Here is an 11,395-nt window from a genome sequence, read left to right on the forward strand (position 1 = left end):
CTCCTACCTTTTTCTTTCAGGTGGTGTGCTATGATTATGATAATGACGGAGGCCATGACTTCATCGGGGAATTCCAGACCTCTGTTGCTAAGATGTGTGAAGCCCAGGATGCCTTGGTGGTAAGTGCACTCTTAAGGCTGAAGACCAAAGGGCCTGCTTTGTGGCAGAACTCTACATAAGAACATATAAGCCCTGCTGAATCAGGCCAAGGGCCAATGTAATCCAGCTTCCTGTAGCTCACAGTGGCCCACCTGATGCCACTGAGCGCATAGAAGACAAGATACTGCATCCTGTTGCCTACCTCTAAAACCCAGAAAGTGCAGTCATTGTAATTTGTCCCCTGTGGTGTACTTTTCCTTCATTAATCCATCCAATCTTGTTTTGAAAAGCATCTAGGCCTAATGCCATCGCAACATCCTATGGCAAGGAGTTCTGCAGGTTAATTATACACTGGATGAAGAAATATTTCCTTTTGTCTGTTCTGACTGTCCCACTAGTCAATTTTAGTGGATGCCCTCTGGTTCTGGTGTTGTGCAAGAGGGATGCATGTTCATCCCGTGCATAATCATTTTATGTTTATAACCCTGTTTGAGGAATGCCTTCCCTAGGGAGATACCTGGCCAGATAACAATGGCTGCCACTGTCCTTCACACTTTCTGTTTCTGCTGTGTTTCTCCTCCTCTTTTCAAACAGAAGCATACTGAAAAGGGGAAGGGGCGAGTCTTGCACATATGTTTTCTTTAGAAGAGGCCAAGAATGGCCTCCCTCCTTAGAGACCTTATGATGGGGCCTTAATACCTTTTTACTGAGGATAGTGTTCAATCGCTGACATGATGGGCTGGCATTTTAAATCAAATGTAGTTTTAACTGTTTTATGTGAACCTTTATTTACTTTGTATGTATTTGTTGTTTATGTGCTGGGCAGCCCAATCCTATCCCCAGTGGGGCCACCAAGTGCAGCGGCACCAAAATGGTGACCACTGTATCCTGCGGTCCCACAGAGGCCATTGGAGGAGGACGTTCATCCACTTCCCCTGAGTAAGGGTGCAGGCCCCACAGTGGGGCTACTGATGTCTGTGCTGGCTGTTTTGCTGGTGCAGAGTGGATAACCTTTGTGTCAAGCTTTGCAGCTCGATACAGAGGATAAGACCTAGTGGAGCAGGCCTCCACCAGTCCCACCCACCTCCCAGGCCAATCACTTCTCCCCCGCCCTCCACTCACCCTGAAAACCTGTGCCTCCGCCTGGCAATGCAACTTCCCACAAGTCTCTTGCAGCATCTCCTCCCGGTGCTGGGGTTCAGTGCCAACTGCTGCTGACTCAGCACCAGCGGCCCCTCCTTCCTGGGTGCCACTGACGTACCTTCTGGCACACTTGTGACACCAAGTGCCAGCGCTATAGCCCCTTAAAATTGGGCCCTAATTGTGTTAAATGTTGTATTATTGTTTTTAAAATTGAAAGTTGCCTTGATTCCCCTCACTGGGAGAAAGGTGGGATATACATAATTTAGATAAATAAAATAATTTTTTTTGCCCCTGCCAAGCTAATTTTTCCTTTCACTCACAGTGGGTGCACTGTTTAGGAATGGCACTCCACTTTTTCATTCTTAGAATGTGTCTGAACATTCCGTGATGTCGCTATAGCATGACTAAAGGTAACAGCAATCTTTGTCCTTGATGTAGAGATCTGTTAAACTGGCTTCCACTGCAATGTGAAAGAGAATTCAATTTTGTTTCAGTTGGATGCTGTTACCTAGTGGTTGGAAGCCTATGGTGTTGATGCTGTTTGGAACAGAGTAAGCGTAGATGAAAAGGCTGGAATCTACCCGTTGATAAAGCCCAGCAGGTCAGGCTTTTAGACCCCCATTCACAACCATTGCATATGGACTTCAAAGCTCACTGAGACCAAGAATAAAACCTTGCTTTTGTCTCTAAGTGCTGGCTTCTTTTTTGTTGTCAATATACTCCAGGTGGAAAGAAAGGGTTCTTTCAGAGAGACAGAGTGTTCTGCGTAAAAGGCTTAAAAATAAAATGGGTACACGCATTTGTTTACCCAGTGAGTAATCAACATCCCTGTCCCCCGTCCCCAGCTTGAAATCCTGCTGGGTTCATCTGTTTCCGCTTTCATTTTTTGTTTGGCATCAAGTGCTTCTAAATGTGGTTACCTGCTGTAAATAGCTCAAGCAGCTCCATTCTTCCAAATGCTGGGCTCCAGAGACAATGATAAGGGGTGCATTTCTCAGCTCTGTTGTCTGGGTGGGAGCCAGAGTTTCCATGTTATCAGCAATTCTGTTTACTTCAGGTTAACAAAACCTCTCCCATTCACCTGAGAGAAGTCCTGCATCCAGCCCATGTTTGGGGTGGGGAGGCTGAGTACATGGGCAGCTCAATCCGAAGTCTCTCGGTGCCCACGGCTCCACCAGCACCGAAATGGTGACCGCCTGATCCTGTGGGCACCGGGATACCTCCAGAGGTCTCCTCGGGGGAAGGGAGTGTTTACTTCCTTGCCCTGGGTAGGCAGCAACCAGCAACAGTGGATCTCTGCACCTCTGCGTCCACCCGAGTCAGGTCTTCTGGCTTGGGAGGCGGGTTAGGATGTGACGGCAGAGGCTGCTGCCGTCTCCACCTCCTCTCAGGCCCGATCCTCCTCTCCCCTCTCTGCCCTATTCCGCCCACTCCCCGCCTCCCCTACACCCTGAAAATATCACCTACCAGTGCTGGAAGAGAACTGGCCAGCCGTCCATATGGAGCTGAGGCCCTGCACTGACAGCCCCTTTTCTGTGGGTGCCGTGGACGTGCCTTACAGCACATTTGCAACACCCAGTGCCAAAGTTGGCACTCAGCACTAGCGCTAGGGCCACTTAGGATTGGGCCTTTCATCTTTTAAGCATTAATCACTTTATGTGGAACAGATTTGGCTTCCAGTCCACCTCTCAAGTCATTACAAATATAATGCTAATATCACTCCATCTATTTCTGATGGCCTCATTCCAGTGTTGACAGCATTGTAGCCAAAGCAGGAAGATGTAGCTACCCAGGAAGCAGATGGAAGTTTCTAGGTACTTACCTGAATTTCAAAGATTTGCAGAAGTTGGAAACTTTCTAAAAACCACATAAAGGGCAATCCCCCATACTTTGTCATGAGGAATTAAAAGATTAAATGGTTAGTATCCAGATTCCTAGAGAGATATTGGCCTCCCTGATGGGTGCAGGAGGGAAAGAACACTTTCAGTCTCCATTTCTGTTAGATGCAAATATTTGACCAGCATTTTAAGGAAGAATGTTGGGGGGGGGGTGAGGGGAAAGAGACAGAACTGGAAAAAAGAAAAGCAGTTGCCTGAAGAACAGCCTCTGCATCCTTGGGTAAGCATACTCTGAAGTAAACCCTATTGAGTCCAGTGGAATATCCTGACAGGAAGGTGTGCAACCTGCCATGTTTTGTTGACAGTATGTTTGGCATTTATGGTGTCTTTTTTTTTGTTACAGGTAGAATTTGAGTGCATTAATCTCAAAAAGCAGAAGAAGAAAAGGAGCTACAAAAATTCTGGCATCATCATAGTGAAATCCTGCAAAGTGAGTTTTTCCCATCAAGTGTGAGAACCAAACTACATCTGATACCCCAACATGTTTCTTTTAAAAGAAGCAGTTGCTTGTGAGGAAAAGCCATTCTAAGAGAGAACAATTTGGGATGGGGAAAAGGGTGATGGGGGCATGCCTACCACTACTTAGCTCTCCCCCCATGGGTTTCCAGACAGGGAAGAAAAAGCAGTAAGAAGATAGACAGTGGAAAGATTCTCCATTCCAGAGTGCCCTCATCAAAGCCATTTTTTCCAGAAATTGGCAACCAAAGGCTGGCATGCACAACTGACCTTATAGAATGGGTGTGTCTGAGGGATCCTTTACTGCAGGGGTGCTCAAACTTTCAACTTTAGGGATGCTGGACCTTTAACAAGTGTATAGAAGAGAGAATTGCAGCAGGTGCAACTTGTCATCCCACAGATGACAAGCTGCACCTGCTGAAATTCTCTCTTCTATACACTTGTTAAAGGTCCAGCATCCCTAAAGTTGAAAGTTTGAGCACCCCTGCTTTACTGATCATTAAATATTTCTCTTGGTTAGTAATGGGATGGGGCCCTAGCTCTGAAGACAGATAGTGAATAGAAGTGCCTTGGACCTTAGGGATGGGCACTGCTGGATAAGACCCAATGTAAGAAATACAACTGCCATGCATTTTACAGTGAAAAGAAAAAAGCAATCGTGGGGTGAATTCCTAACCTGGAATGTCACCAGACCTGCATACATTTTGATCAAAAGCATAATGTGAATAATCAGTTTGCTCAAGTGAATTTATTGTTTAGGCAGGTCCAACAGTGCAATCCTATGCATGCCTAATACTAAATACATCTCATTTAATTCAATTTAACTTACTCCCATATAAATGTGCATAGGATTTCAGCCTAAAATGCTGTTCCCCTAAGTACCATGAGGAACTACTGCTGTTTCTTTTTAAGAACAAGATTGCCTCAGAAATGCTAAAGGACCTCAATGCAGATTCTAGATCTGGGGGAGGCTTAGCAACTCTTCTAGCAGCAGGAGTTCTTTCCCTAAGCAGCCTCTCCGTTTGGCTGGTTTCTAGTGTATTTCTGTGTGCAAATATCCCACCTCATTGATACTTCTTTGTGTAGTATAAAGAGAAGCACCCTGCCCATGGGGCTAGCCCAAGCTCTCTACCCCATGCCACTGCTTCCCATTCCTGGACCTGCACATGTGTTCTGACCATCACCATTGGGGAGGAGATGCACTGGACCACCACTCTTCTTCTCCTCACACTCCCTAGAATGTTAGCATTGGGAGGGACTTTGGAGGTCCTCTAGTCCAGCCCCCTGCTAGACAAATGCTACAGCATCCTTGCTGGGTGGTCATCCAGTTTCTGCTTGAAACCCTCCAATGAGGGACAGCCCACTAGGGCACAAGGCAGACTGTTCAGTGGCGGTCAGCTCTGACACTTGTCCTCTTCTGTTCCTCAGGCTCTGACTTTTTACTGTGGGGAATGGGGAAGAGAGGAGGAACAGCAGCGACTAGGACAGAGCAAGTTGGCCAGCAGGCAGAGATGACAGACCAGCATGGGATGCACTGTCATTCGGTCCATGTCGCATGTCAGTTCAGTTCTTCTCTGAGCTGTCCACTTCATTTGATCTCCTTGGTGGGCCTTCCCTGTATGCCTAGCTCTGCTTGACCAGACCCTGTTGCTTTGCAGAGCTAAAAGGCAAGGAGTGATCTTTAATTCTGCTGGTGGTTCCGCTTGCAAATATTCCAAGATTCCTGTGAAACCAACCTTGTCTTACTCTGAACTGATTCCCTCCCTCTCATCTTCCCCTCTCCTTCCCCTACCCTTTTAAAATCCTTTTGAAGATCACTAGAGATTACACCTTCCTGGACTACATACTCGGGGGCTGCCAGTTAATGTTTACGGTAAGGGTCATTGTTTTTTTCCCCCTCTCTCATTCAATCAACTTGAATAAACTAATTAACAATATAATCACTATTGGTGCCTCGCAATTAGACTCCACATGAATTACAACATCAGGAATGCTTAATGGTCAGAAACGGGTGCATTAAATCTAGCTGAGCAGAAATAAGGCCTCTTCTTGTGCTTGGCTGAGCTGTAGGCTGGGAGCTGCTTTGCTGTGGTCCTGTCCCACAGAGTGTTATGGCCACCTGGGCCATAGCATGGGATTCTCATCCAGTCCAGCCCACACCAATGGGGGGGGTATGTTTTTCTCCAAAACAAAGTGTAGCTGTGTGCGGGGATGGGGGGATCTGGATCAGATATGGAATCAGTTCTGATTCAGAACTATGGTAGAAACAGAAGGCTAACTCTCTCCACACCCTGATCCCAATCTATGGGGCGCCCTATCTGGTTACTATTTAATGCAAAAAGAAACCCAAGCACTCTAGCCTCCACCTGTACTTAAAATCATGTCTCATTCCATGTACAATTGCCACCCTTTTCCCCTCCAAAAGTACAGAACCCAAAACATTGCAACTTTCCTCATAGGAAACTTGCTCCTCCCCAATGTCTTTGAGTTGGCTGCATTTCTTCCTCCAACACTGCAGTCTGCCACTTTCTTTTGGCAGTTCCCGTTATCTTTTCAAATCCAGGCAGCAAGAGGAGAAGCAGCAGTGGAGGTGGGCAGAGGAAGACCCCCGGTGGTCTGAGACCTAAGGCAATTACTCAGTTGGCCTCGGGTTTGGGTTGGCCCTGTCCAAGTCTTCAGCAGGTTCTTGTGGACAGTGGCAGTCGTTGAAATAACCTGGTCTCAGGCCAGTATTTAATTTATTAAATGTATTTTTACTTTGCCTTTCCCCTTTGGTGCCCAAAGTGGCTTTAATGCCAAGATTTTAAATTGAGTTCGGCAATCATTACAGGCGGAGGTTCCTTTCTTGAACGCATTTAGACAAGCGCCCAATATTCTAGTTTCCCACCTTATACCCATTTCAACTCTCAGCCCAATCCTATGCTTGTTTACTCAGAAGTAAATCCTGTTATAGCCAATGGGGCTTACTGCCAGGTGAGTAGGATAGGATTGCAGTCTTGTTCAGGTTTATGAACCAAATTTAGCCTTTCAAGTAGGATTCATGTTAATATTCGCAACCCAAGGAGTCTGTGAACCAGGCGCATAGGCCAGTATTGCAAATTTTGGAGTTCGCAGCCTGTCTGTTCTTCCTCTCCTCACAAATGAGGCATAAAGACAATTGGTGACATCAGTCCAGCTCCTTGGAGTCACAAGGAAAATGATGCTTCTGTACAGGTTTGTCTGCGTTATGTGCGGATTTGAACCTGCGGATTTCTTGCTTGCAAGTCGCCATGGGCAGGCAGACCTGGACCCTCTGGAGGCCAGGGGAGTTGTGCTCCCCTCACCTCCAGAGGGTTTCTGAGCCCCGGAGAGGCAGCATGCAATTGCCCGCTGCCTCTGCAGGGCTCAGAATGGCCGTTTAGGCAGAAAAAAGCTGATCCTTGTTTTTTTTCATAAAACTGGAAATGACGTATGTCTTATAAGGCATTCTGAGGCCCTCAAGAATCCCTTCTGTGAATCCCCTAAAATCTGCAGATTTGAACATCTGTGGATTTCCTTATCCGTGGGGGTTCTGAGAACGAAACCCTTGCGAATAACGCAGGTTGCCTGTACAGTTTTATTGGACTGAAAGATCTGAAGCGGAATGACTTCTGAGTGCCCAAGGCAACTTCAGTTTCCTAATGAATCCTTACTGATTTTGGGACCATGCAACCACTGCTGCCCTTATTTGTTAGGCATGCTTCCTTGGTCATCTCATTGCCAAAGCAGAGACCCCCAAAGTTTCCCCTAATGCCTTCTTTGTTTAGAGATGTTAAAGGGCACTGTTGACTTTGATGGCTCCACATCAGACCCCTTTGACATCCAAAGCGGCGTGAAGCAGGGCTGTGTTCTTGCACCAACTTGTTTGGGATCTTCTTCGCTGTCCTGCTGAAGCAGGCCTTTGGAACGACAACAGAAGGCATCTATCTCCGGACCAGATCAGATGGAAAGCTCTTCAACCTCTCCAGACTGAGAGCAAAGTCCAAAGTCCAGCTGAAATGTCTGCGTGACTTCCTCTTTGCCGACGATGCAGCTATCACTACCCCCTCTGCCAAAGATCTCCAGCAGCTCATGGATCGTTTTAGCAAGGCCTGCCAAGATTTTGGACTGACAATCAGCCTGAAGAAAACACAGGTCATGGTTCAGGATGTGGACTCGCCTCCCTGCATTACAATCTCTGCACATGAACTGGAGGTTGTCCATGACTTTGTGTACCTTGGCTCAACGATCTCCGACACTCTTTCTCTTGATACCGAGCTAAACAAATGCATCGGTAAAGCAGCTACCACGTTTTCCAGACTCATAAAGAGAGTCTGGTCCAACAAGAAGCTGACGGAACATACCAAGATCCAGGTCTACAGTGCTTGCGTCCTGAGTACACTTCTGTACTGTAGCGAGTCATGGACTCTTCACTCACAACAGGAGAGGAAACTGAATGCTTTCCACATGCGCTGCCTCCGACGTATTCTCGGCATCACCTGGCAGGACAAAGTTCCAAACAACACAGTCCTAGAACGTGCTGGAATCCCTAGCATGTATGCACTACTGAAACAGAGACGCCTGCGTTGGCTCGGTCATGTCGTGAGAATGGATGATGGCCGGATCCCAAAGGATCTTCTCTATGGAGAACTCGTGCAAGGAAAGCGCCCTACAGGTAGACCACAGCTGCGATACAAGGACATCTGCAAGAGGGATCTGAAGGCCTTAGGAGTGAACCTCAACAAGTGGGAAACCCTGGCCTCTGAGCGGCCCGCTTGGAGGCAGGCTGTGCAGCATGGCCTTTCCCAGTTTGAAGAGACACTTGGCCAACAGACTGAGGCAAAGGAAGGCCATAGCCAGGGAGACAGACCAGGGACAGACTGCACTTGCTCCCAGTGTGGAAGGGATTGTCACTCCCGAATTGGCCTTTTCAGCCACACTAGATGCTGTTCCAGAACCACCTTTCAGAGCGCGATACCATAGTCTTTCGAGACTGAAGGTTGCCAACAACTGCTGTTGAATGTTCTTCATCCCTGATTCTCAGAAAGTGGCAGAAAGCAATCACTTCTTTCCAAGTAGTTCTGACTGTTTCCAGTGAGTACTTGGTTAGACCCAATAAAAGGATCAGAGTTCAGGTTTGTTACACAGGACAATCTCTGGTGCTTGATGCGTCTTGCCCACTGGCTTGACCTAGTGTTAATTTAGCTTGAATGTTTGATGAGCAACTTGCATGCAACAAGCAATTCCATGGCCCTTTCCTTGCTTTCACTTCACTGCTGTTTTTGCAGGATGAGTAGTACAGAAAGGGTCATGAGCCATTCAACTGAGCTGCTTCTGTGGCATGAATAGTGCACATGTGCCCCTAGTGCCCCCCAAACTTCTTCTGAGGAGCACAGCACATGGAATTTTGCCTCCGTGCACCCAAACACACGGGAGCAGGGCTGAAATGCTTGTTGCTTTGGGTCTTCAGAGATAAAAAGAGGAAGGGAGGAAGAGTTACCATAGAAACAGGAATGAGTACAAGTGCATTTATACACGCAGCTGAACTATTGCATAAAGGTTTGCTGGCACTAAGGGGAGAAATGGCAGTTTATTTGGCCAGTAAATAAATGAACTCAGAGATTTGGAATCCTCTGTTGAGAGATTTGTTGTTTGCTTTTGTAGCGTGTTCCACAGTCGAACACTGACACTGCCTTGTCCAACTTGGTAACTGCTGCCATCATCTACTACTGAATAGAGTGACTCAGTGTATCATCTGTTTGATTTATCCCATTTTAAAAACTTTTGATGAACTAAAATGGTGCCCTTGGGGGGCATACATTTCTATTTAGTTCAGTGCGTACTTATAAAAATGGCAGTTGGCCAGCACCAGCTTAAGAGGCGTGTCCCCTCTCCTGCTCCTTTCCTCATACCCAGGAAGGGATGTTCTTCTAACATCCTAACATTTAACATACAAAACACATGGTTTTGTATCAAACATCTTCTGAAAACACTGGAGGTATGGATCAGACTAGCCTTGATATGAAACACATCATCACCTCTTCATCCTTTTTCCAAGGATGAGGCAGACCAGAACCAGACATGATGGGGGTGGGGGGAGAGAGAGTTAATCTTTTACCTCCTTCACTGTGGTCCTGATGAAAATCTCCTCACTGCCCCAAGAGGGAAGCTTTTAGAGCCACTTGAGATACTTTCCATTGGGTGTTCCAAACTAGCTTCCTCTGGTAAGTTGATTTCTGAGGGACATTGTGGAGAAAAAAAAAATCTGCCAAGTAAAAAGAGTCCCTTTGGAAATTGGTCCCATTGGAAATGACACGGGCCTTGCCAAGAAAAAACTTGGCAACCAATGTGTCGCTTTCCTCTGAGCTTTTGTGCATCATTGTGAATATTTTCTCTGGACAAACACTTCCTGGTTTGTAAGGGAGCTCCCTGGACTGGGGATGCACAAGCACCCAAGTGCTGAACCTGAAATTTTCCAGTTATTGTTCCCAAAAACTCAAGGCTTTGCAAACAGTCAGTTTGATCTCTTGCAAAGACTGGAATGTGCGTTTATCAAAAGTTGAACTTTTGAGAGCATTGGCTGCTCACAAAGGCTCACAAGATCCCTTGCGAGCAAGCAGTTTACTTGCAAAAGTTAAGGCCTTTGTGGGTGCATTAGTCAGGGCCTCTGAAAGTTATTTTATCAGGGGGTACAAAGTTTCTTTTGGACCCTTTGCAAAGGGGGAGAGATGAAACAGAGCAGGGGAGGGTGGCAACGGGCAAGCAGAATGGGAGGGTGGCACGAAGCAGTGTGAGGGGAGGGTAGACACAGCTGGAAAAGTCTTTGGAGCCCAGGTCTACCCACCCATGTGGCATCGGTAGTGTTCCCAGCATCCCCGGTCATGGTAATACTCCCAGCATCCCGTATGGGCAACGTCTGATGGGAAAATGTCAGATCCCAGGAAATTTCTGGGCCCCCTCCATTGGCTCCTGGGCCCCCCTTGTGACCCTTGGCCCGGGTACAAATTACCCCCTTTGCCCCCCTCTCCTAGGCCCTGGCATTAGTACTTGTTTTGACTCTACTTGGTTGTTTGCAAGCGGATAGGTTTGCAATTTCAAGGTTCCTGCTAGAATACCTGAGTGTCTTAGCCGGAACAGTGGAATCTGTCCCACAGAACTGCTGCCAGAGAGTTCACTCACATGGATGGCTCTGAACTTTCTTTCCAGGTTGGGATCGACTTCACGGCATCCAACGGGAATCCTCGGGACCCAACCTCTTTGCACTACATCAACCCCATGGGAACAAATGAATACCTTTCAGCCATTTGGGCAGTGGGGCAGATAATCCAAGACTACGACACGTAAGTGCCTCTTGCCCTGCCAGGATGAGGTGTTCAGAGCGAATCCAAATTCTGTGCCAGGCTGCCTGCCTGCACTGAGCAGGGGGTTGGATTAGATGACCTCCTTTCATCTACTCCAACTTTCCTTCCAACTTTCACGTGCTATCGTTCTGCATCAGATTTTTAAAAATATGTTTTTATGAAATTCATGCAGAATAGATCTGTCGATCTCTACTCACCAAGGTAGCTAAACGGAGCATGAGGTTCAGAGGCAGCCTATCCTGAACACCAAGACCTAGAGTTCGAATTTCACCTCTGCCCTGAATACTTGCTAAGTGGCCTCCTTCAAGCCACTCCATTGCAGCCTCTGTCTTCTTCATCTATAATGTGGGGATAATCATACTTATTCACTGTCATAGGGTTGTTATAAGGATTACATCAAGATAATGCATGTGAAGCCCTTTGCATACTCATAATGAGCTA

General features: G+C 47.0%; 1 protein-coding gene across 1 annotated transcript in view; it reads left to right on the forward strand.

The window, feature by feature from the left end:
* LOC136635926 (copine-2-like) overlaps positions 1-10,937 on the forward strand; it is a 45,916-nt gene extending 34,979 nt beyond the window's left edge. The window contains exons 6-9 of the mRNA XM_066610998.1: positions 21-119; positions 3,484-3,570; positions 5,410-5,469; positions 10,800-10,937. Of these exons, the coding sequence (XP_066467095.1) occupies positions 21-119; positions 3,484-3,570; positions 5,410-5,469; positions 10,800-10,937 (384 nt within the window). The remainder of the gene's footprint in view (positions 1-20; positions 120-3,483; positions 3,571-5,409; positions 5,470-10,799) is intronic.
* Positions 10,938-11,395: the final 458 nt, after the last annotated feature.

The sequence above is a fragment of the Tiliqua scincoides genome, unplaced genomic scaffold, assembly GCF_035046505.1.
Source record: "Tiliqua scincoides isolate rTilSci1 unplaced genomic scaffold, rTilSci1.hap2 HAP2_SCAFFOLD_141, whole genome shotgun sequence".
NCBI lineage: Eukaryota > Metazoa > Chordata > Lepidosauria > Squamata > Scincidae > Tiliqua > Tiliqua scincoides.